Below are 27,860 nucleotides of genomic sequence, written 5' to 3'. Positions count from 1 at the left end.
AACCATAATGTACTCAAATAGAAATTAATTTAATAACATAGCGTTGAAACAAAGCAATGACATACTCAGAGACTAATTTCATCTCATCATATTATTTAATTTAAAAAAAAAAAAAAATTCAATAAAACCTACAGAATCGCGTTCGTTGTGGTTTACTTTTGTTTGTAGAAAATAAATTTTGGTTTCTAGTGATAGTTTTTTGAGATTCTGACAGTGAACAATTTTGATATTCCCATCAAAGATTGGAGGGACAAGAAGGTACCAAAAACTAAAAGTGTTGATAAAACATATCTAGGCTAAATGTTAAAATATATGATAAAAAAAATCCATTTTTTAAACAAATGCCTGTTTATTAATCACGGTACGCGTTTTAATATTTTAGAATGATGTTTTCCCTTTCTGGTTAGTGTGCATGTCACATGATATATATAAACCTCCTGTACTTAGGAGCACCACCATGGGTTATTGTGTTATATAAGTAACACACTGTACATACAACATGTTTATTAGAATGGATAATTTGGAGGCCTCAGTTCGTCAAAGTTTCCCCTACTTTGACCTGGAGATCAATCTTCTGATATTTCTCCAGTTTGTCTGTTTCCGCCAAGTAGCCCGGTGGTTCTCTTGGAGCACTTCAGCTTCTCCATCATAATAACAGAAGTCCTGGTTTAACTGGCCACCCACTGATTGATACTTCAACACTTGTGTAGATAAATAAAGGCAACAGTAGTATACCACTGTTCAAAACTCATAAATCCATGGAAAAAAAACAAAATCGGGGTAACAAACTAAAACTGAGAGAAACGCATTAAATATAAGAGGAGAACAACGACACAACATTAAAATATCACACACACAGAAACAGACTAAGCATTAGACAAAATCCTATGAGAATAACAAATATAACGTCAAAACCAAATACATGAATTTGGGATAGATAGGTACCTTGACCAGTTAAGGGTCTAACTTAAATAAGTTATCAGAGAAAAATAACATGCATGTGCAGACCTGCCAACTTTTGAAAATCCCCATGGGGGATTTAGTGCGCGACCAGATTTTTAAGGGTTACAGTTTTTGCGACATTTCTGCGTGCACTGTTTTTTACTCTTAAAATAGTCTCATATCTCTTCTTTTTTCTTTTGGTATACTGATAAGCTTATAAGCCTTGATTTCTTTTATTTGCATGATTCTTGTACTTTTTTTAAAATTGACAAAACAATTAAAGAAAAGAGAAAAATGACAAATAAAAAATGAAGGATTTAAAATGAAGACCCCCTTTCCCCCCTCCAAAGACCTGCTTGTCTTTAGACCACGACTCAAAAGACATGAACCTATATGTCCTAAAGTTAGAAAAATAAATTCAGATTCTTATTAAGTCTGCCAGTATTAATAAGAAAATGGATAAAATTTGAGGTATCTTTCTTTGTGTTCAGAGGTGCTCTTACCAGCGGAGGCTTATTTTCAGTAGAAGTGTATACAAAATGGCATCGCAGTTAAATCAACAGACTCATGTCTGATTTCAAAAATTAAATGGATTTCAAGATAAACGATGTTTTCTTAAGAGTTCATTACACTGTTCTCATCTTTTAGTTAATATGATTTTGTCATGGAACTACGGTAAACGTTGCAAATTGTGCTTATATGATAAATTGGTTAAAAATCAAAGGCCGTCTGACTGAATTTCTGTTTACAAATATTAACTAATTTTGAGGATTGTTATGACCCATCAGGTAATTCGATTACTTGCAACAACAAATTATGACACCTGTTGTGACCGTTGATTAGCACAGGGTTAATATAAACTTGTCATAATATGTCCCCAGGTAAAATTATAGATTTAAAAAAATTGATCAGAAAAACTTCAAAATCGGTAACCAATAATTTTTTCAGGTATATTTTGTGAAAATCGGGTTTTTGACTTGTTTTACGATCCCGATATCGGGATTCGGGTTGAGGGATGAAAATCGGGATGATACCGCGAAAATCGGGATAGTTGGCAGGTCTGCATGTGTTATTACAGACACTTTCATGAGTTGTCTACTCTTTTTTCCTTAACCTGTAATAACATATGTTTGTTATATGGTTATCAGTTAAAATATATCATAAATATTTTATCTTTAATGGGCACTTGGGAATTCTTAAAACTTTGCGCAGTAGCTTAATATATTACCTTGATAACTAATTTTCTAATTCCATTAATACAATTTTGATCAACCATGGTAAATCAATGAGACAAGGCCTTTAAGGGCAAACTAAGCTGTAATAACAAGGCTTAGTTATTACAAGCATGTAACTTACTATATGAGAGCAAATGAGACACTTGGAATCTTGCGCAGTGCCTCATTACAAGCTCTGATCATCATTTCTTACAATGAATTGAAATACATTGTTATGCAAGCCAGAGCAAAGCCTTTAAAGAGATATATAGAAGCTTTAATAACACCCTTTTGTTATTGCAGGAATATATTTTCTGTAATAACATAGGTGTACTATGCATGATTGGTAAACTATGAGCTGTTATATCTTTGCAAAGATTAGTATACATAAAGAAAATCATAATATCAATAGAACTTGAGAAAAAATTAACAAAATAAAAGTTGTATATTTTCCCTTTGAAACATGTAACATACATATGTTATCACAGTTTTTTGATATTTTAGCTTGCAATAACAACATGTAAGTTATTTTTCTCTAATAACTTATTTAAGTTAGACCCTTGACTGTTGACACGTCTTATAGTAATGTGAATTCACACTCAAAAATAAGAGAAAAAAAACGTCACAACGGAAACACAACGTTAAAATGTAACACACACAGAAATGATCTATAATATAACAATGGCCATATTCCTGACTTGGTACAGTAAGATTGAAACAACAGCAGGGGTCCAGTTTAACGTCCTGGTGTCCTAGCACACCCTTTGTGTTGGGTGGGGATTGAGTACGTGTCCTTGGAAAAAATGGTTGTATATATTGTTTATATACATAAGTGACACATCTCCATTAATCCATATATATAGGAAGTGTACATGAACTCCACTGTACCCTCAAAGCTCTCTAGGGTTTCTTGTATAATGGAGAAATTTACCAGTACATACATGCATACTAGTCCAATGACATGACATCTTGAAAGGCTATTAAAACGTCAAAGCAAAAATTTTAAATAGCTTTCCAAGATGGCATAATTATTTTGCATACATAAATTTGAAATTTGTCTTCTCAATTCACCAGCATGGACTTGACAGATCTTATGTCATTTGAGGTCCCGAAAAATTTCAAAATAGCCTTGCCAGACGTCATAATTATTTGGACTACCACTATCCAGATTCACTCATCCTCAAAATATATTAAAACAAAACAAGAAAAAGTCAACCCAGATACAGAAACTAAGACCAATACAGATAAATGCCCAGCTGTATTCCTGATGGAGGAAAACTGAAAATCCTATGATGAATGATCTATCTAGTTGGTAGGATTCCAGTTCAACCAGAGGAAGATTAAGAGGGGGCCCAGGTTGCATCTCAGGTTTATAAAAAGATAGATTCCTTCTGATAAGAAATCATCAAGTTTGTTAGCTGCAGAACCGTAGCTCTTAGGTCCTTATGTTATTTTTTGACTATTTGCGGACTATTATGTTATTTTTTTACTATTTGCGGACCTAAGAGCTACGGTTCCGCAGCTACAAGTTTGTATGATATATGCTATTTATAAATTATGTATATGTTTGCATCAATCTATTTCAATATGGTTCCGAACATGAACCTTGCACTGTTCTATGAAAACAACAACGTAATTGTGTGAAGATGAAGAGGAAAGCTGTAGATGCTGGATTTCACTTTATTTTAATTAAGGAGTCCTCCTTTTATATGAAAATTTCTGGATCGGCAATTGTCACCCCAGATCTAGGCCCATTGCTCAAATCATGATTGGTTGTGTCATTAAGGTGTAGTTATTTGATGAAGAAAATAACTTGTTTGTTCTTATGTATACTTGTCTAGTGTAACGTGTAACCAGGTGGGGACGTTTTAATATTTTATTTGGGTTCATACCAGTTTCCTGGGATTAAAGATCTAACTATTCAAAATTTCTAAAGTAAATACAAAATATAAAACAAATACTACATAAAATGAATTTAAAATTCAACCTACTTGACCTTATCCAAAACCTTATAAATTAAAATTGTTTAAAACCCTTTCAGTCTTATACTTGTTAAAACCAAATGTTTGAAACTGGAGGCTGAAACCTAAATGTATGGAACCTATACGCAAGACTAATGTATAAAACAAATTTGAACTATGTAATCTTTTGTACGAAACCTTATTAAAAAAATATGTCTATAACTGTCGGAACAACAGGGTACGTAGCACTAAGGTATTGTTTATCAGCAAACACTCACTGCAATAGTGAGAGATCTATGTTTAACACAAAACCTTAGCACCAGTCCCATTTAGAAATTTTGGAACGAACCAACTGTCTCAGCCTTTCTCATGCACTTCACTGTGTTCAACTAACTTGCTTCAAACTATTTCCCTTCCAACCTTTCTCGTATGCTTCCTTCAACCTCTCCAGTACAAATGACAACTTTAACTGAATAGCTACCCAGTATGTATACTACAACAGGGGACCTCGAAGAGAGCACCCATGCAATAACTGTTCAGGTAAAGCATCTGAAAGCAACCAAGGATAAACATGATAAAGGGATGAATTTTTATATGATGTTTTCAACAATAAAAAGATCAAATTGGAAAATTCATAAAGATATTAGAAAGTAAATAAGTATAGAAATATTATAACAATCTTAAACCATCCAAGAAAGCATTCTGTTTTTTGCCTCATCAAATTGAGATTAAGTTCATTATTTTATATGTTGTACAACCCATACTTGTATATAATTTATCATTTATATTGTAGTGTATCTAGTGCATTGTTGTGATACAGAAAAGACACAATGACTGACAACAAAAGAGATTTTGGGTCGTTCCATGCATCAAATGTTCAAGGCACAATCAGTTTATCAGAGGTATTTTAAAAATTTAAAATTAGAAAACTTACTTTTATTATCTTTTATAAGTTTATTTTGTTTAATACTATTTACAATATGAAGTACATGTAAATTGTTCCAACAGATTCTTTCCTAGTTATTGTCATGATTGTAAAATTACTAAATGTTCAAAGTTTGTCATTATATTATCGCGACTATTGTACAGTACTGAGTAAAGTCTTAGGAAGTTTGGTATGATTACTACTGAGATTGCTATCCATTTACAGGTCACCCATTAGCATTAGTAAAATTTTAATTCAGAGTTAAAAGTTTGCAGGTGAGTTAAAAGAAGTTTCTACCAACATGTAATTTTGTAGGTTTTATTGTTTTCTGTAATTATATAATTTTGTTGTCAATTTTAATGCCCCACCTACGACAATAGAGGGGCATTATGTTTTCTGGTCTGTGCGTCCGTCGGTCTGTCTTTTCATTCATTCGTCTGTGCGTCCATTCGTCTGTGCATCTGTTCGTCCGTTCGTCCTGCTTCAGGTTAAAGTTTTTGGTCAAGGTAGTTTTTGATGAAGCTAAAGTCCAATCAACTTAAAACTTAGTACACATGTTCCTTCTGATATGATCTTTCTAATTTTAGAGCCAAATTAGACTTTTGACTCCAATTTCACAGTCCACTGAACATAGAAAATGAAAGTGCAAGTTTCAGGTTAAAGGTTTTGGTCAAGGTAGTTTTTTATAAAGTTGAATTCAAATCAACTTGAAACTTAGTACACATGTTCCCTATGGTATGATCTTTCTAACTTTAATGCCAAATTAGATTTTTTACCCAATTTTACGGTCCATTGAACATGGAAAATGATAGTGCGAGTGGGGCATCTGTGTACTTTGGACACATTCTTGTTTGAATATGATATATGAGCCTTTAAAACTAAATCATCTAAATTGTCAAACTGTTATTTTTCTATTGCATTATAAAACACTTTCATAATGTTCCAGATGTCTGTTCTCAATTTTCACAGATAACACACTTGCATATCATTCACAGGAAGAATATAGTCCTCCAAGAATACCAATAGATATACCAACTTTCAAAGACACAGAGAATGATGAATTTGAGTTTGGTAAAAAGTGCAAAAAAAGTCACTTCTACTTAGAGGTAGTTTGATTCTAATGTGGATTCAGTATTATTCGTTGGATACCAATTTTCGTGGCTTTCGTGGGTACATGTTAACCACGAAATTAAATGTTCAAAGTATAGCAAATTTTTCAGGCTTAATGCAAACTTCGGCAAAACCACGAAATTTAATATCCACGAACATGCAAGTTTTCCGCAATCCACGAAAATTGGTACCCACGAAAATAAATGAATCCATAGTTATAATATGATTTAATCAAAAGTTGCATTTTATACCTTCTTATCCTGGTTTTCAAGGATTAGGAATACTTTATGTTCAGATCCATTGAGGAAACTGGAAAAAGGCCAACTTTAAGTTGTTCATCTTTACTTGAAATGATTGAAATTTAATTTTTGAATATGATTTTGGTTAATTTTACTTTGAATAGTTATAGTAGGAATGTAGTCATTCATTTCAAATATTTATACCCCCGCTTTAAAAAAGGGGGGGTATACTGTTTTACCTCTGTCTGTCAGTCCGTCCGTCCATCAGTCCGTCCGTCAGTCAGTCCGTCCCATGAAACTTTCGTCACATTTTTCTCAGGAACTACACATCCACCCTTTCTGTAATTTGGTATCAACATTTATATATGTCAGCCACACCGTGTGATGCGTTTTCAGATTCATCACTTGACAACTTCCTGTTTACCGAACACTTGTCTGATTTTACACATGATAGCCAAGTTGAAAATTTTCGTCACATTTTTCTCAGGAACTACAATACAAGGATTTCTGAAATTTGGTTTCAGGATTTATATAAGTCAGCTATACCGTGTGATGCGTTTTCAGATTCATCACTCGACTACTTCCTGTTTACCGAACACTTGTATGATTTTACACATGATAACCAAGTTAAAAATTTTCATCACATTTTTCTCAGGAACTACAATACAAGGATTTCTGAAATTTGGTTTCAGGATTTTTATAAGTCAGCTATACCGTGTGATGCGTTTTCAGATTCATCACTCGACAACTTCCTGTTTACTGAACACTTGCATATTTTTACACTATTAATATTATCCACTTGCGGCGGGGGTATCATCAGTGAGCAGTAGCTCGCAGTTTCACTTGTTTAACCTTTGAATAGTTGGCAGCAATGTACAGTCATTCATTTCAAATGAATATCTTCCATTGAAGTAAATCTAGACTACCTACAAGCCAAAAGTACACCATTTCCCCATAGATTAGAAACCTACCTGTTACCAATGGGAGACAACTCATGTGTGTTGATAATGGTAGATTAGACTTCAACTAACATGAGTTGTCTCCCATATGCTAAAATGTAGATTTATTTCGTGTTTGTGATTAGTATAAGGGGATTTGGCAAAAAGAAGACAATAAAATTTCTATAAGTGTTCTATGATCCAGACTATTTAAGAATTAAAAATGAAATAGTTTACATTTGAGAAGTACTCTTGAAGATTTCACAGTACGCATTGTGTTGAACATTTAAATTTGTTATTCACCTGTACCAACGAAATGAAGATTGGAATGCATTGAAAAATAATGAATCCAGAGAAAAATTATTTTCAAAAAATTTGCGTGTGTGGTATCTATATATATGCCTGTAGTTTTATGCCTTACTTTAGAAATCAGAAGACAATCAGATTAAGTTGTTTAGTAAACATAATACTAATTGATTTAAAAAAGAAGATGTGCTGATGAGACAAATCTCCACAAGAGTCCAAATGACACAGAAATTAACAATTATAGGTCACCATACAGCCTTGAACAATGAGCAAAGCCAATACTGCATAGTCAGTTATATAAAGCCAGTATCATAACGTCTAGTCTTCACAAAAAACAAAATTTGAATAAAAAAGAGGAAAGATTTATGAAAAAAAACCACTTTTTTTTTATTACTAAACTTTTATTGATTCTTGTTTATTCAGGAGGACTGTACTTTCATTAACCATGGAGCTTTTGGAGGTGTTCTCAAACAAGCCATGGAAACAGCACAGGTAAAAAAAAATTTCCAAGGAAACAGTGAATGGGATAAATTATATAAAAAAAAAAGGTCCCACATAAGTATGGTGAATTTATTAAAATCACAGAATGAGGCTTGGTTTAGAAATATAATGAATAAATTGGGTTGGAGTGATAAACTTCAATTTGAAAAATCAGAAGGTTTCAAAAATGATAAACATGTTGATGACATCATAAAGTCTAATAATGTCAAACACCTAAACCAAATGCAATGTTTCAATTCACATTTCTTTTAATAGGGTTTCCTTTTCATTTAGGAAACACAAAAATTACCTAAAAATAAATTTAATTACCAGTTTGGATTTTTTTTTCTTCTCTCATAATTGTTAATAAGCCACCCTTTTGATTATCATCATGATATCTTTAAAGACAAACATTCAAAGGAAGAGTAACTAGTACTACAACTAAGACATATTGATTCCTCGGATAAAGTTCATGCATTTATTAAAATCTAATATGTTGATATTGAGCTAATGTGGAAAGATGATTGGTATATTTTTGTTTTAAACAACTTTTACAAGTTATTGTTATGGCATCTATCACTATCCTAAAGTGTGATGGAAATGCACCACATTATTTAATTTTAAAAACTTGTTCTGATTATTCATAAAATAATTGTGACTGCAAAATTAACAATTAATATAGCATTTTACTAATTGTGGCAGTAATAAGATTTTAAGCCATTAAAGGAGAATTTAACACACAATTTCATGCTACATACAGCCTATTTTGTTCTATAAGGAATGACTGTAATATTTTTTCTGTCTATTTGAAATATTAAGATAAAAAACTGAACCACAGTTTTGATGTTTTTTTCGAATAGACAAAAAAAAATTGCAGTCATTTCTTAAATTCCATTTAAAGCTGGAGTAAATCATGAAAAAGCGTTAATGACATGATGGTCACATGCTAAATTATGTCTATGAGCTGATAGACAGAACACTGTCAGCCAATCAGAAGACATGTTATATTCAAAATTAAATTCTTAAGGGGTATTTTATCAATTTTTATTGAATTTTTTTTGTAGAAGTGGCAGGTTTACACAGAAAGACAACCATTGAGATTCTTTGACAGAGAATTAATTCCACATCTGGTATATATCAGTAGACGTTTAGCTAAATTTGTAGGTTTGTTGTTTAAACACAGAATTGGAACGAAAGTATAATACATGGTTCAGATATAAAAATATAATTATGTAATCATATTATCCAGTTATAACCAACCAATAAACTACTAATACTTATCACACTATGTTTAATTATCCTGCACAGCATACTGTGGATTCATTTATTTTCGTGGGTATAAATTTTTATGGATTACTGAAAATATGCATATTCGTGGATATTTGATTTCGTGGTTTTGCCAGTCTCTGTATACAAAGCCTATTGAAAATATGTTATTCGTTGAATATTTGAATTTGTGGTTCACATGTACCCACGAAACCCATGAAAATTGGTATCCAAAGAATAATAATGAATTCACAGTAACCGATTCCACCAACTCGGCAGAAATTGTTTATTTTTGGTAGAAATAGTTCATGCAAGCCGTAGATTTTGGGAAATTTTCACATGGCTAGGGCTATAAAATTTGATATTTATCGATCATTAGCATGATAAGAGAGGGATGACGTAAAACAAAATAAACAGCCCAGCTGAAATGTGAAAAGGATAACAAATATATGTGTTTCATGAATTAATTTGATCATATTTTCAAATAGGACATGTACGGTTATTTAAATAATTTAACAAAAGCATGAAGTGACGTTAAGTGTGCAATATGTGTAGCTGTTCTATTCTACCATCTATAAGATAAAGCTTATAACTTTCAATAAATGTATGGCTTGCATGAATTATTTCTTAAGCATCCTCTAGAAAAAATGTGTTTAATCCTTATTAATCTCAACCTAAACAGTTCTGTTTCCACGACTACCATTGACTGACAAATCTACAGTTGATATGTTGTAACTACATGTAACAAGTGAGCTGCCCTGTTTATTTGCTGAAATACTTCAACTGTTTTAACAATACCATAGAATAGAAAATTAAGCAACACCTACATGTACCTCAAAATTTTAATGCACTATATATATATAGCTATCATTCGTATATGGAGATTACATGTAATAGAATAACATTGAATACGGTGACCTACAGTTGTTAATTTCTGTGTCATTTTGGTCTCTTGTGGACAGTTGTCTCATTGGCAAACATACCACATCTTCTTTTATATTTAGTAGGAGATCATTTGTATGGTGTGTAAATGTGGCAAAAGCATTCATGTAATTAAACAGAATTTTAGTTTAACAGTATTTTAATTTGTACATTTTCCATGCTCTAAAGCATTACATATTCTTTTTGTTATGCATTAGAATAAGGCAGCTCTGACATTTTTTTTAATTTACATTTTAACAGGTAATAAACGTAGTGTTTGCTCATAGGTTACAATACATGTGTATTTAAGGATAAAACGATTTGTACAAGCCTTTAATATGTACATCCCTGCATTAAGTTAAGATGTATCGAGAATTTATCATGCTGTTGTTTACAAATCAAAACAAACATGTCCTATTAGTCTCTAATTTTCTTTTTTTAAAGATTTATAGGCCGCTATCACAGGCTTTCTCGGCTGTCAACCCCACTAAGACTTGTTATATTGTTAATCTAAATTGATTTATCTTTACAATGGTGTATAACACACCTGCATTTGTTGTTGGAAGTTTTAGTTGGGTTGACAAGCCTAGAAAGCGGCATAAAACGGAATTTTGTCACCGCCTGACATTTTTTACGCAAGTAAAGTACCTTGTTTTATATTAAGGTATATAAGAAGAAAAAAATCTGAGACAAGTGCCTGTGGCCGTTATTCTTCTTTTTTAATTGTTTTTATCTGTCCTTTTTAGACTTGTGACTTTGATTGCCCTTTTGAAATCTTTGTTTGTTTTCTTGAGTTCTTATTATTATATTATCATCTTATTTTATTTTTCAGGCTGTGACCCAAGTGACCTTGTCCTTGTTACAAATGCCACAACTGCCATTAACACTGTAGTGAAAGGAACCAGTCTGCAAAAAGGAGATACAGTTTATATGTTAAGCACAACATATGGTATAATCAATGATTACATCTATTTATTCAACAAAATTAAAATAATATGATACAAGTTTAGGCAAGACAATTTTTAAAACAAATTTAGGTCATCTTTTTATTTATTACACAATGTATATGTATTCATTTAAAAGTCAGATATGAGCAGCAAGATTTATGGCATAAAATAAATTTTAAAATGCATTGTTTTTTTTTCTTTTTTTCTACATACTATAAAAAATGTTATATTAGTGCCATTGAGAAATGTACAACTATACAAAAGGTGTCCATATTTCATACAAAAGGGGTCCATATTTCCAAGGTCATAAGTAACTTCATGTCATTATACATTCTTGTACAATAAGCAAAACCCATTCTGATACAATAGTCAGCTCTAAAAAGACTCATTTTGCATGAATTTATGGTCCACTGTCTACTTATTTTTCCTAAAAACTATACAAATTGTATAATTTTAGGTGCAGTTAAAAAACTGCTCAAATGGCAGTGTGAACTTACTGGAGCAGTTTTACAAGAGGAAACAGTCACATTTCCTGTAACAGGGAACCAGCAGGTACTTTTTTTTTTAGTTTTCTTCATTTTGTTGTCACACATATGTTTCTTTTTAAAAATAAATTCTATTTTCTATTCTGATGACATTTTCTTGTTATTTCCTGTCAAGACTTCATCATTTGTAGTAAAAAGGGTAGAATAAAAAAAGAAATTGTGATTGTTTTTATCAGTTTACCAATTTCTGTAAGAATAAGTTTACAAAAGAAAAAAATATATTTTGACAAGTGTTTTCCTTAAGCTTTCATTACATCAAAGAAGTGCTCACCACAACTGCTAAATAGTTTAGATGTACAGAGTTGCTACGTTTTGTATTAAGGACATTGTCCAGGTCACAACATGACATTGTCAGGGTAACAACATGACATTGTCAGGGTCACAACATGACATTATCTGGGTCATAACATGACTGTCAGGGTCACAACATGACATTATCTGGGTCACAACATGACATTGTCTGGGTCACAGCATGACATTGTCAGGGTCACAACATGACATTATTTGGGTCACAAAATGACATTGTCTGGGTCACAACATGACATTGTCTGGGTCACAAAATGACATTATCTGGGTCACAAAATGACATTGTCTGGGTCACAACATGACATTGCCTTGATTATTTGTTATTACTGGTTTGTTTGTAAGACATTTGACACTAGTAGCAGTATTAAGGACTTAAAGGAAAAATACAATTGTGGCATGATTTGTTCTTATCTCAAAATAAAAATTATAATGAATCAAGTGGTATTTTAGTCTCATCAACATTTAATGTGGCAATTATTATAAGTAACACAGAATCATTGTTGGGTGAACACTAGTACATATTTTTGTTTAGAGGCTCCCTCAGGATGTGGGATTTTCTTGCTGTGTTGAAGACCCTTTGGTGGCCTGGGGCTGTTATCTGCTCTTCAGTCTGTTTGTTGCCTCTTTGACACATTCCCCATATCCATTCTTGACTTTGTGTCCATCTGACAGAGTTTACTGCAGCTTGACCTTTTTTATGGCTTATTGGGCAACTTTAAGTTTTGATGATTCGCTCCTGTTCTCATATTCTAGTAATAGGTCAACCATTTTCATAACATTAAATCATTGTATGATGTGAGTAGGCGTCCCATAATTGAAAAGTAGAAATGACAACAAAAATTTAAACTGCAGCTTTATTATTGTAAATATTCTGTGGGTAAACAGAAGAACTTATTTATTTTCAGATTGTTGATCTTGTGAGGAAAAGTTTGAAGAAAGGAACAAAATTGGCAGTGTTTGACCACATTCCAAGTAATACACCATTTATATTGCCTATCAAAGAACTTGTGGATATCTGTCGAGAAAAGTGAGAAATTTGATTTGAAAATTGTGAGCTTCACAAATCTATACAAACCCCTTCTAATTTGTATAAGTACATATCAAAATTGAAATTTTGGCTGAAGAACTAAAAAAATATTAAAAAAATAAATAAATTTGAAAATAAAAAAAGCATGTCGTTTCGGTAAGAGCCACCTTGATATAAAAAAAAGAAGATGTGATATGATTTCCAAGGAGACAACAATCTTCTAATTATAAAAACCAAAATAAAGTAGATGTTAGCACCTACAGGTGAATCTATGTTCTTAGAAAATAAGCAAAACCTATAAATTAAAGTAAACTATAAAGTCCCTAGCTAGGCAAATGCTAAACAATTCAAAAGAGAAAACCATATTCAAAAAATTAAGGAAAAACCAATATTTAGAGTTAACGCTCAACGACTTTTGAATTACTAGCACATTACATGCATACATCTGGTGTTTTTGACGAGCCTGCAACTTTTGTTGCAGAAAGCTCGACATAGGGATAGCGATTCGGCGGCGGCTTTAGCTAACTTCTTAAAAGCTTTATATTTTAGAAGGTGGAAGACCTGGATGCTTCATACTTTGTATATAGATACCCCATGTTGCGAACTTTCCGCCAGTCACATGTCCAATGTCCTTGACCTCATTTTCATGGTTCAGTGACTACTTGAAAAAAAGTTAAGATTATTTGTAATGTTAAATTCTCTTTTATTATAAGTAATAGGATAACTATATTTGGTATGTGTGTACCTTGCAATGTCCTCATGCCCTTCAGACAGTTTTCACTTGACCTCGACCTCATTTCATGAATCAGTGAACAAGGTTAAGTTTTGGTGGTCAAGTCCATATCTGAGATACTATAAGCAATAGGTCTAGTATATTAGGTGTATGGAAGGACTGTAAGGTGTACATGTCCAACTGGCAGGTGTCATCTGACCTTGACCTCATTTTCATGGTTCAGTGGTTATATTTAAGTTTTTGTGTATTGGTCTGTTTTTCTTATACTATATGCAATAGGTCTACTATAATTGGTGTGTGGAATGATTGTAAGGTGTACATATAAAAAAGAAGATGTGATATGATTGCCAATGAGACAACTATCCACAAAAGACTAAAATGACACAGACATTAACAACTATAGGTCACCGTACGGCCTTCAACAATGAGCAAAGCCCATACCGCATAGTCCGCTATAATAGGCCCCGATAAGACAATGTAAAACAATTCAAACGAGAAAACTAACGGCCTTATTTATGTAAAAAAATGAACGAAAAACAAACATGTGTCATCTGACCTTGACCTCATTTTCATGGTTCAGTGGTCAAAGTTAAGTTTTTGAGTTTTGGTCTATTTTCTAATACTATATGCAATAGGTCAACTATATTTGCTGTATGGAAATATTTTATGATCTATATGTCAGTCGCGCAGGTTTTATTTGACCGTGACCTCATTTTCGCGGTTCATTGCTAAGTGTTAAGTATTTGTGTTTTGGTCTGTTTTTCTTAATTTATAAGCAATAGGTCAACTATATTTGTTGTATGGAAGAATTGTTAGCTCTACATATCTGCCTGGCATGGTTCATCTGACCTTGACCTCATTTTCATGGTTCATTGATCAATGTTTAGTTTTCTTGGTTAATGTTGAGTTTATGTGACAGTTGTAATAAAGCTTTATATTTAGGACTATCAACATAATATCAATGATTAGTAAAGAAGGGGAGACATTTCAGCGTGTGCACTCTTGTTATGTATTTATATAGGAATATATATTCATATACATGACACATTTTAAAAGCCAAATGTTATCCAAGATGAAAGAAATTGACAGTATTAGATAAAAAAATATTCCTTATATTTCAATGGTAAATTTCGGCATTAATTGATAAATATGATGTACATGTCAATCTGTTTAATTTGACTTTGGCAGATAGAGCAACTGGGGCAATAAGATAACTTGGAACATGGTCTAGGGAGAAAGTTATTGTACTTCATCAAATGGAATCCGTAGTGTGGACAGTGTATAACTTGCAAATTTTTCCATACACCTTCCAATTTATTTATTTGTATTTTACATGTATGCATAAAATAGTATGTAAGGGATGAAATTACATGCGAAAAACATTGGGGCAACAAAAATGAAAACTACAATATAAATGTTTTCTTTGGCCACATACTAACATAATAAAATTATATTTATATATGCGCAAAATATTTTCTTACATATATGAGATTTTTTTTTATGTTGCTTGTGTTTATTTTATATTTTGTTTGTTTGAAAATAGTTACTTTGTTCTTTATATTTGTACTTGAAAAACTATATGTCAAAACTATGAAACATTTGAGAGCATAAACACCAAAGACATTAACAGCCAAAACTGCTTAGGGCTATTTCATTAAAATATATATGAGAGTGTGGGACGGGACGTTTAATTATTGAATGTGGATCATGGATCTTATAGCCGATTGTGTCTGTCACCATTATGCAAAATTGTCTCAAAAATGGTTCTTGATTGTAACCCGTTGTAGGGATATTTTGAAGACCTTTCCTACCATCTTTAACATGCATTTTAATGGAATGGCCCTTAGCTGACTGTTTAGGTATGCAATGAAATTCACTCATCAACAACACAATGTAAAGCATTCTTTATTTACAGAAATGTACCTGTGTTGATAGATGGAGCCCATGGTCTAGGGGCTTTAGACCTGGACCTGAAGACGTTAGATCCAGATTACTACATCAGTAATGCACATAAATGGTTCTGTGCACCCAAAGGATGTGCATTTATGTATGTGAAGAAAGATCTGCAGTCCAAGACACGCCCACTTATAATATCACATGGTTTTGGTTCTGGGTTCAATTCAGAATTTATTTGGGCAGGTACAGTTGAGTATTGTGATTTGATTTGATTGTTTTGTGTTTTAATGCCACTTGTAAGCACCACTTTTGGGCTCTTTTTTGACATACAGTTTTTATTAAAGGCAGTGCTTTAAGGCCTGACTTTCAAGTCATGAGGTTCATCTTTTCATACGCAATCTATGCAGGGGGTCTTTTGGCCAGAAATAGATCCGGAAATGTTCGAATTTCTCCTCTTCATTTTATGGTATGATATGGTTTTTGTTTCTTTCATTTACATTGGGGACTAAAGAAACGATCAGTGTGTATTGTTCGTTTTATAGAACTTGTTATTAATGTGTATTTTGCATTATAAGCAGTCAACCTGACTACAAACTATCATTATTTGTATTCCGTGTGGAAAGAGGTCGGGTCAATTTCGAGTGTTATCTGACATCTTAAGATTTTTTAAGTAGTTCAGACGTTGATATAACAATGAAATGTCGACTGAACATGATTAATATTGCATCTTCTATAATTCAAAGCGGAATTCGGTTTATAAACGAGAAACCGTAAAGCGTTTTCAATTTCGGTATTAGTTATGTATGTTGTCTACGTATTATCCTGGTTCCCGGTACTACGTTCCGGGTATTAGCTATTTGATATATCTGATGTGTAACATTACGATCAGGTACCAGCCAATCTACGTGTGTATGTGTACATGATTTCCCGCCAAAATGACCGACTTACAGCTATGGAAAAATAGTCCATAAACGTTCCGTATAATGATATGCAAATTCATAATTAATCGTAACTTTTTTATGCCCCACCTACGATAGTAGAGGGGCATTATGTTTTCTGGTCTGTGCGTCCGTTCGTTCGTTCGTCTGTCCGTCTGTTCGTTCGTTCGTTCGTTCGTCCGTCTGTCCCGCTTCAGGTTAAAGTTTTTGGTCAAGGTAGTTTTTGATGAAGTTGAAGTCCAATCAACTTGAAACTTAGTACACATGTTCCTTATGATATGATCTTTCTAATTTAAATGCCAAATTAGAGTTTTGACCCCATTTTTACGGTTCACTGATAGAAAATGATAGTGCAAATTTCAGGTTAAAGTTTTTGGCTTCAGGTTAAAGTTTTTGGTCAAGGTAGTTTTTGATGAAGTTGAAGTCCAATCAACTTGAAACTTAGTATACATGTGCCCTATGATATGATCTTTCTAATTTAAATGCCAAATTAGAGTTTTGACCCCAATTTTACGGTTCACTGAACATAGAAAATGATAGTGCAAATTTCAGGTTAAAGTTTTTGGCTTCAGGTTAAAGTTTTTGGTCAAGGTAGTTTTTGATGAAGTTGAAGTCCAATCAACTTGAAACTTAGTATACATGTGCCCTATGATATGATCTTTCTAATTTAAATGCCAGATTAGAGTTTTGACCCCAATTTTACGGTTCACTGAACATAGAAAATGATAGTGCAAATTTCAGGTTAAAGTTTTTGGTCAAGGTAGTTTTTGATAAAGTAGAAGTCCAATCAACTTGAAACTTAGTATACATGTTCCCTTTGATAAGATCATTCTAATTTTAATGCCAAATTAGAGAATTTATTCCAATTTCACAGTCCTTTAAACATAGAAAATGATAGTGTGAGTGGGGCATCCGTGTACTGTGGACACATTCTTGTTTATCTTTATATAATAAATATAACAAAATGGATTCCACAAAATTGAAAATAGCATTATTTTACGAGGATTTCTAATATTTTTTTCACTTCCGGGCGCAGTAATACGTATGTTTTGAAGAAGTTCGTAGAAATTGACAAAGTGAATTGAGAAGGAAACGGATAGATATACGTCCTTGCTATCAGGTAAAACAATTTAAATGTACAGAAAAAACACATTTACTTCACACAAATCGTACAGGCTTAAGCATTTTATTGTCTTATACACGACTGTAGTCTAGTGTTTAAACGACGGCGGTGACCTACAAGGTACGGGTCATACTGGGTCAAGTCTAAATATGTAAACATATCCACGTGCTATTAGGTAGAAAGCATAGTAATGCAATATCTACAATTTTTCTCTCCTTTATACATTGTTTAACCAGATATATTTCTCTTTCAAATACACTTAAACACGGGTTGTATGTACGTATCTTTTCTAGTGTTTTCTTGTCCTTATTAAAGTTCATTTGTTGATGTTTAAATATTTTTGAACGACTGAACACAGGAGTGAATGAATGCAACAATTATATATACTGAAGACTTGGGCTGTACAATGATAGTGTATGTATATCATACTGATAATTATTCTAGCAGTAATTATGTTAATTTAGGATGTAATGACAGGAATTCATGAGCTATGCCTCAGGCTTTCTGAAAAAAATATCAATGACAATGTAAACAGTAACAAAACATTGACATGAATGATGCTCTCTTCTATGTTATAGTTATTTAGGTATGTGTGTTGCACAAGTTTCAAAAAAACTTAAGTTATAAAACTTTTTTTCAGGGCACAAACCCACTTTAAAGAGACTTGTCTACTGCCATACCCATCCTATTTCCATGCACCATTTGCAAGCAAGAGACTGAATGGTTTGCAAAATTAAAAATCAGGACGGTGTCCAATTAAACCAAAAGAACTAAACTGGATGAATATTGTAGGAGAAATCTAGAGGAAAGTTTTGATTTGTGAAATTGGTTTTCCTGAAAAGTCATTCAACCTAGCCTGCAGAAAGGAACTATAACTGTCCACCACCAACTGACGAGCTAATGTTAAGCTTCACATATGGAATTACTCAAATACCATCAATGTCTATGTTTTCAGCACAGATTTCACAAGTTGTGACACAGCTGTGCTTTTTTTTTTTATACCTGTTAAAGAGTTGTATACTAAATTTTATTTTTTTATCAATAAATATATCTTGTGTCATTTAAGAACTTGTATTTTGCCAAAAGATGCATACTAGGGAATGAAAGTGGTGCAGTTCATTTTGCTTTGGTATATAGAATTGAATTACAATTGTTCATGTTATTGGAATGCATATAAAAATAAGGAGATGTGGTACAATGTATATACATGATATTTAGTGAGTTTATCAAGCAAAAGTGAATAACAAATAGGTATAAGCAGTTACAGGTACTACTGTACAATCTCAAACAATGAGAAAAACTCATACCATAAAGAGAATTTCATATTTACAAGTAAGTTTTGTTTTTGCGTTGAATAATTTTCTTCTATTGTTTTAATTGCAAATATGGGAAGTGGTTAAAATGCTAATGAGACAGCTGTTATGGCCACAGAGCCTTAATTGAAAACTTCTTTTTCATTCATACCGGTAGATTTTGCCTGGAGTTAGAAACATATCTGCCAACTTTTCAAAATGAACATGGGGGTTTTACGTGAAAGATGGTTCATATAGTCATACAAAACCTTCAAGGGGGCCTTCAAATGGAAGCAGGACAAGTCGCCCCACTGGCTAATCGCCCACTTTTAAAAAAAACGCCACAAACTGATTTATCAAACCGCCCCACATGTGAAATTGGTTAAATCATGTTAAATATTACTCCTGCCAACCCGCCCTACTTATAAAAAAACGGTAATATTTAGATTAATATATATATATATATAATTAAAAATAAAAACTCGCACCACTTTAATGAAAACTAATCTACACAGAATACAAACAAACCGAAAATTTATTTAATTACTATTATTGATATACTGAAATTATAATTCTAAAAAAAAAATGTATTGTTGAAGAATAACTAAGTTTTGAAGCTTAGTTATTTGCATAACAATTGAAAAGAAACCTGTTAATTGTATCATAATGCAATATAAGGAATTTAACTTATATTCAACGGGATAACATCTTTTTCCATAAGTGGGGAGAGTTGGCATTACTAAATTCATCCTGGTTAATAATATATTTATCTAGATTTTACCGATTTCCATTAGGTGGGACCAGCTAGCAGGAGTAATATTAACGGAATTTAACTTATATACAACGGGATAACATCTTTTTACATGAGTGGGGCGAGTTGGCATTAGTAAATTCTTCCTGGTTAATAATATATTTATCTAGATATTATCGTTTTCTATTAGGTGGGGCAAGTTGGCAGGAGTAATATTAAGGGATATAACACATTTCACAAGTGGGGCGATTTGGTTATCCAGGTTGGGGCAGTTTTTTTTTAAAGTGGGGCGAGTTAGTGAAAAACTGGGGCTATTTGCTAATGGGGCGATTTGTCATGGATTCCCTTCAAATATATTCTAATGTGGTTTTTGGCTTCTTCGTGCATAAACAAGCTCATTACCATTGTTGAATTAATTGTTTTCTTTATAATAGTCGACAAAATTGCTCTTACAAAATTTCCATTTGGGAGCCTCGAGCTCGATGGGGGAAATACTCTGCAAATACTGACAGTTGGCAGGTATGGTCATCAAAAAAGTTGATGTGTTACTATGTACATTTACCATTATGTTACTTGATGTTCTTGCTATACACACAGTACAGAGACTAGTCAATCTTTGTGAACTATTTTTTATGGGAGTCATAGAATATGCGTATACAATCAATAATTAAAAATAGTCTATTTATATTGAAAAGGAAAAGTTCTTATATGTCTAAAGAAGAGGGACGAAAGACACCAAAGGGACAGTCAAACTCATAAATTTAAAGCAAACTGACAAGGCCATGGCTAAAAATGCATTTCATGGAGAGGCACAGAAAATATACTGTAAACAGTAGACTATAGATATAGGTGAACTAGGTACAAAAGAACTCTAAATCATAAATTCTACAAACCACCTCTGTTCTATGGAAGATAATGATATAACTGGACTAGAAATACACACAACCTGTAATTAACTGCCTTTACAGCGCTTTCGCGCTTTGATTGGTAGAGGAAGCCGGAGTGCCCGAAGAAAACCACTCACCTTCGATAGGAAAACTGACAATCCTAGTCAATTAAGATTGGAGTTGAGTGTATCCATATGAGTGGGGTTTAAACTCACAACCTCAGTGTTGACTGGCCTAGTGATTACAGTAGTGACTATTTAGACTACATGGCCACTGAGGCCCCCGTTAAGTATTGTGAAAATTTGCTTGATCAATTGAGTGGTTCATATATATTTGATGTGGTATGATTGCCAATGAGATAACCCTCGACCTGAGACCAAATAACATAGAAGCCATAGCAACTATAGATAGCTGTACAATCTTCAACAATGAGAAAACCAATACTGCATATAGCAAGCTATAAAAGGACTGGAACTGACAAATGTTTAACAATTCATAGAGAAAACTAAAATAGATATAGGAAGATGTGGTGTGAATGCCAATGAGACATGACTCCATCCAAACAACAATTTATAAAAGTAAACCATTATAGGTCAATGTAAAAGCCTGATTTATGTAAAAAAAATAAGAATAAAAAAACAAACACTGTAAATTCAGAAATTATTGCATGCAATTATCATTGTGATTTTGTCAATTTAGACTTAGGCCAATTAAAATTAATTGATAGATTTTCATGCTCGCCCGACCCTCTGAAATCTTCCCGCCCTGATTTTTTTTATTTTAAAAAAATTATGATTTTGTTCATGTCCGTTACCGGTAAACATCGATAATTTCGTTTCATTCAAAACTTCCTGTTTCAAATTTTGCTTTTGTATTTCTTTGAGTAATCTATATCAAAAATGATTAAGTCGACATATATTCTGCTGCTCTAACATGACATTATCATCTACCGGGAATAGAGATTGATTACGGGAAGGGCATGAAATATTTGGGTTACGAGTAAAACGATATGTCAAAGAACGCATCAGCAAATTGCGGTATGTCACAAATGATTAGAAAACCGTTTTAATTTCTTATTTGTACAATGACTTTGTGTCAGGAAATTGGACTGTGAATGATATCCAAAGCACAAGAGTCGTGTAACACCTTGGTACAAAAACATGACTGGATTAGGGAAATTGACACAAGCACAAACTTGTTAGATTTATGTCTGACCGTAAATTGAGTTAAAAAGAAAGTCTGCAAACATAATCATTTTAAATCATTATAGCAAGCTCTTACATTTACTTTAGATGGCTGTCGTTTTTTGATAAAGCAAACACCCTCTGTCTTAATACCCTCAATATATTCATTAAACAACAACTTCTTTTTGGTTAAGAATCGTTAAGTTCATGTTTTATATCATAATTATATTTGCATCTTTCTTTAGCACCAACCCTAGGCCTATTACCCTAACACTGTTTGGGTTTTCATTTCATTCTGTACTCATAATAGCTGTGTTGCATAAATTTGGTTAATTTTATGGGGACTACACACCATTATTTAGAAAGCAAATAAAAATGTGTATATATAGTCCAACTGAAGAGAGCATTTCTCTAAGTTTTTGATGTTTACTATAATATATAGGCTTCTAAAGCTGCAATTACATGTATAACATTGGTTGTCAATCAGAGATATTTATTCGAAAAATTATGTACATGATATAATCTTAGTTTACACTTGCTTATACCCCCGCTGTAAGAAGAACTCGTCATCAGTGGGTTTCATGTAAAATAAAAAATAAAAAATAAAATCCTCCCACCCGCCCCATTTTTTTTAAAAAATCTGGATGAAAAATCTACTAATTAATTTTAGTTAGCCTTAAATGCAAATTTTAATTTTTGCAAAATTGAGAAAACTCCTGTTTTATAATTAATATAAAAAATTTCACACTCAAAATGCAAGTTTAAATTATTGCAATTATAAACCCTGTTGCATTTTTGGCATAATAAAATTATTACAATAATTTTTGAATTTACGGTATGATGAATAGCAATAAAAGTGTGTTTTTTAAACTTATGATTTTTTATTGACATCTTGGTATTTTCTCATTTTTACAGGACTACATGATTACAGTCCTTTTCTTACCCTTCATACTGTGTTAGACTTTTGGGATTCGGTTGGACCATCAAAGATTCGACAATATATGTATGGCTTATGTAAGAAAGCATGTAAGTTATATTTATAATGGTTTAACAGCTTTTTCTATACTTTCATATAGTTTCCTTGTAGTCATTCTTATTTATATAGAAATCCCTGATCATAACATTCTATTACAATCAGCTACCAAGTGGTTTTTTTAGTTTTTTTTAACCCTTTTAGAAGAAAAATGCGTAAAAAATGGTCATATTTGCTAGTTATTGCAAGGTGGAGTTTTTTAAGCCAAAAGCTTTATTCACTAATTTTACGTTTGATGTCTCCTAATGTAATTCTTATTTTTAATAGGGATAAGATTCAAGGGCTAGAAAAGCATGTTAACTAAACCTTGTCATTGAAATCGTAAAATTTAGATTTCCAGAAAATAAACCACCTTACAGTTCTTTTGGACTGTGCTTAGTTACTTGGGATGTAATTATCCAAATGAAAGACATATAAGGTACTGTTTTACAAGAGTATTCATAAATTTTATTGCACAGAGCTGGGGTTTCATTATCTAAGCATGTAAACTACAGATAAACTGAAGTATCAATCTAGGTGTAATACCACCATTGTTTCCACATATTCTTCTTACTAGCTATATATAGATTTGCACTTTTAATTTTTTTGGCAGAATTTATCTTTGTTTCAAATAAAGAAATACTTGGTATGGGTAAAGTTTTATATCGTCTAAGTACTATAGACAAAATTTCACACATCATTTCATTGAATGTAAGAAAAAAACATCTCTGGAAGTTTAGCAATCAAATTTTCATCCCTACTGTTCTGTGTTTAGGCTTTAGTAACCATGTAATCTAAAGTTTCAAAAATATTATAAATAATTTTAAATGTGATAAGAACAGATAAAAACTATGCAGGCAAATAAATCTTCATCTTGAACTTTTAATACCAACAGAAGAAAGTAAAAGCTCTGCCAGGATAAAAAAAAAAGTGGGTTGTTCATTCATACTTCTTATCTTGATATATATTATTAACCTATTAATTTATTATATTTTTAGGCAATTTATTACTAAAGAAATGGGAAACAAGTTTAGCAGCCCCAGACGAAATGTTTGGTAAGGAAAATAAAGAAATATTGTATGCAAATAGATAGCATTTATATACCCACCTATTTATGCAGGGGAGCGTCATACGGTATTATTAATTTTTATTGACATGAAAATTTAAGGGGAAGGTTTGGGTAAGATTAATTACCTTGATGTCTGTATTATTTTCTTTAAATAATTTTTACCCCCTCTCCCCTCGAAATTATTGCGATGTTTTTTTTTATTATTCTAAAAATGTGACTATCAGGTTTGCAATAAATACTCACTTTCTTAATTTCAGTTGTGATTTCCATTCAAAAAAGGTTTTCAATCACTTTTTTACCAGTAAGTTGTGCTTCACAATAATAAATGCTCACCATTTTTTTCGGAATAGACTCATTATAAATACCAGGATAGAAATTTTATATTTGCGTCAGATGCGCGTTTGAATTTTAAATACTAGTATACAAATAAGAAAATATGGTTTGATTGTCAAAGCTTTCCAACAAAAAATGTGCAACCTTCAAGAAGAAGCAGATTCAATACCTTATAGTAAATTATGGAAGACCTGGGGATCACAAAATAAAACAGTTTAAAAGGATCAACTCACAACCAGATTTAAGGTCTAAGATTTAAATAAAAAAAACAGATATTGCAGACTGTCAGCTTGAAACCAAAAACAATTCCCTTGCAAAATCCTCTAGTTGGGGACATTCTTTTGAAAAATGTGGAGACATTCTTTTGAAAAATGTAGGAACATTCTTATGAAAAATGTCTAGTGTAGGGTTTTAACATATTTGTGAGTGTGTGATGTGTAATAGCACTACATAAAACAACTATTAAAATAGTGAGTTGAAAAGGGGTTTACTCATTAGATTTGCACAAGCAACTGTTGTAACACAATGACAAACACACAAAGTTCCAATCTAAAGGGGGACAAAACACCTACATTGCAAGTGGGTCTCATTGGGGTCAAAGCGTGACGCAGGACTGCTGATTTTTCGTAAGCATGACACGGGAAAGTTTAATTAATGTGCCGTGAAAACGGGAATTAAGGTCTAGCAGGACACCGGAACTTACAAAAAAAATGAGAATTGCTTAGGTACATAGTTTAAGCGGGATGCGGGAATCTGACAAAACAGTAAGCGGGATCCGGGATCTGAACCCCCCAATGAGACCCCCTTGCAAGTGAGTTAGCTTTTTCAAAATCAGCTGAACGTTTTCATCACACATTGACAGTGCAAGGGCTGTATAGCCAGTCAAGGTTGTTAAAAACTTTTATTTGTTGTAAATGGTGGGGCTCAAATTTCTTGATATTTTGTTTACAGTTCAAAGTAAAGATTTTGTCAAAATTTTATGAAAATTAATCAAGCCAAATCCATTTTTTTGAAGAGATCGGTACCCCCTTTAAGTGTACTCAGAATAAGTGATAACAAGATTTTTTTTTTAATTTTTTTTTTTTAAGGTTGTATGGCTTTAGTAGAAATACCACCAGATGTCTATAGAAATACCACCAAGATTGAATACAGTAATGCAGAGACTTTACAAAATCAACTTTATCACCAGTTTAATATAGAGGTGGGTTAGATATATGGTCCAATACACGCTTTTTTAAACTATGCTATTTAGAACAAATTTTATTAGAATTGAGAACAAAAAAGGAGAATGTGTTGAAGAGATAATATTATCCTGATTGAAGAACAGACTGAAAACAATTTGTCGTCAACATGGCAAGAAAATCCCACCCCCAAAGGTTGGCTTCAGCTTCAATTGATTGAATTTAGTGTTGCTTATAGTTGCTGGAAACCAGACTGTTTAAGGATGTTAGCTACTCTGTTAAAAATTAACGAGCTTTTTAAAAGACTGTTATGAATTGATAGTATATAAATAAAGAAACTAAAAAAGTAGAAAAAAATGGAGGGTCCATGTGCTCGTTTTCGTGATATAAGCCATTGAAAATTTGGCGGGAAATAATTCTCTCTAGATTTTTCATATATTTAACATTGGCACCTTATCTGTCTCAAAAACTATGAAAAAATAACAAGAATTTTATAAAATTTTGAAATATGGTTTTTTAAACTACATGTAATAAAATTATGAAAAGAAAAGTAGGGTTAGTGGGCAAAATTGTTTTTGACAATACATGGACAAAACCAGAGGATTCCGAAAATCTGGCATAAAATCAAAAAATGGAGAAGCAAACATCCTTAAAAGCCTTTTCATCATTAGGATAAGAAAATGAAGCATATGAACTTTTTCCCGAAATTAAAATGATCATATGCCTATCTCAAGTGAGGGACATCATCAATGTTTGTCTTTTGTTATGTATCAATATTTTCGTGTCAATCAGGGATTTTTTTATTTATGGCAAATCTTTAAAAGTCTCTGATAAATTCATTCATAACTTTTTCTCAAGTATGGGGAATTCAGAGTTTGACATGTGTAATAAGTAAAATTACAAAAATATTGAAGTCCAAGGAAAATTCAAAAAGGCAAGTCCATAATCAAATGGCAAAATCAAAAGCTCAAACACTTCAAATGAATTGATAACAATTGTTATATACCTGACTTGGTACAAGCATTTTCTTATATGCAATGATGGATTAAACCTGGTTTAAAGCTAGCTATACCTCTCACTTGTATGACAGTTACATCAAATTTCATTATATTGACAATGATGTGTGAACAAAACAAACTGACATAATACATGTAATAGGTAAAACTGTAAAAAAAAGGGGTACAGCTGTCAACATTCTGTTATAATCTTAATCACTATAAAACAAACAAATATGCATAATAAGCACAAAATCGAATATAGATGAAGCATATTAGCAAAAATTTAAGACAAGAGTACACAAATTGATATATGCAATAAACATGTCTCTTGTTTAAGACCATATCTGGTCCTCTAGATATCTTTTGGCTTAGTTTTTTAGTGGTTGGATTGCTGACACTTTGACTTAAATCACATTCATGACATTTGATAGAGGCATTTTTTATATTCACAGACATTAAAATTAACCGCTATCCCTTTTCCACTTCAGTATGATTTATGGTCGTTTATGTTGAGTAACCAAGGAAAAGGGAAGATAGTTTCTATTATCAAACAAAGCCTTCAATATTTTTGGTTGGTAACAATCCGTTTTCCTGCTGATAAATCTAACGGAAGTCCACATTTTATTTGTATAAAGTGTCATTAAAGTGGACATTTTTATGCACCTGTCCTAATTTAGGAGCCTATTATCATTTGTTGGTGGTTCATAAGTTCTTGTTTCTTGTTTTTTATGTAGATTAGACTGTTGGTTTTCCTGTTTGAATCGTTTTACACTAGTCATTTTGGTATCCTTTATAGCTTGCTGTTTAGTGTGAGTCATAGCTCTGTGTTGAAGCCTATCTTTGACTTTTAATTGTTAACTTTTCATACATTGTGACTTGGATGGAGGGTTTTCTCATTGGCACTCATACCACATCCTCTTATTTATAAATACGAAATGTTCGTTCTTTCTAAAAAAACAGTACCTAATCTTATACTGTTAACAAACTGATTTTTGTGAGTGATTATTTATTCAAATTTTGCAAATAGAAAGTATCAGGAATTTAAATCGTAAAAAAGTCAGCTAGAAAGAGTAAATAAATGCAACATGTGCAACAGCTATATATGAAGATCTGTGAAAACATTTATTTAAATGAAATTTTCTTTCTATTTTATAGGTACCAATAAAGTGTGTTGATGGCGTTCTGTATGTAAGAATTTCTTGTCATATCTATAACGATCTCAGTGATTATGACAAACTTGGTGAAGCAGTGTTACGTATCAAAAACGGACAAAGTGATTCCAAAATACAGAAGTTAAATTGTGAATAGTCTTTCCAATAAAAATATTTTTGATCAA

General features: G+C 32.3%; 1 protein-coding gene across 3 annotated transcripts; it reads left to right on the top strand.

Annotated features, from left to right (window-relative positions):
• The first annotated feature begins 197 nt into the window (after positions 1-197).
• LOC139491777 (uncharacterized) lies at positions 198-27,860 on the top strand. 3 transcript variants are annotated; one of them, XM_071279632.1, is made up of 13 exons: positions 198-258; positions 4,911-5,019; positions 6,038-6,148; positions 8,059-8,127; positions 9,180-9,279; positions 11,135-11,251; positions 11,707-11,801; positions 13,006-13,127; positions 15,776-15,999; positions 22,847-22,957; positions 23,942-23,998; positions 25,434-25,546; positions 27,680-27,860. In XM_071279632.1, the coding sequence occupies exons 2-13, from the start codon at positions 4,948-4,950 to the stop codon at positions 27,830-27,832; spliced, it is 1,344 nt and encodes a 447-aa protein (XP_071135733.1). In that variant the 5' UTR covers positions 198-258; positions 4,911-4,947; the 3' UTR covers positions 27,833-27,860. The 3 variants fall into 3 exon arrangements, with proteins under 3 accessions (XP_071135733.1, XP_071135735.1, XP_071135734.1); XM_071279634.1 differs by lacking the exon at positions 198-258 and adding an exon at positions 3,504-3,524; XM_071279633.1 differs by lacking the exon at positions 198-258 and adding an exon at positions 4,549-4,657.

This window comes from Mytilus edulis, chromosome 10, assembly GCF_963676685.1.
Source record: "Mytilus edulis chromosome 10, xbMytEdul2.2, whole genome shotgun sequence".
Classification (NCBI taxonomy): domain Eukaryota; kingdom Metazoa; phylum Mollusca; class Bivalvia; order Mytilida; family Mytilidae; genus Mytilus; species Mytilus edulis.
The sequence above is the reverse complement of the archived record's forward strand: the minus strand, read 5'-3'. Positions and strand labels throughout refer to the sequence as shown.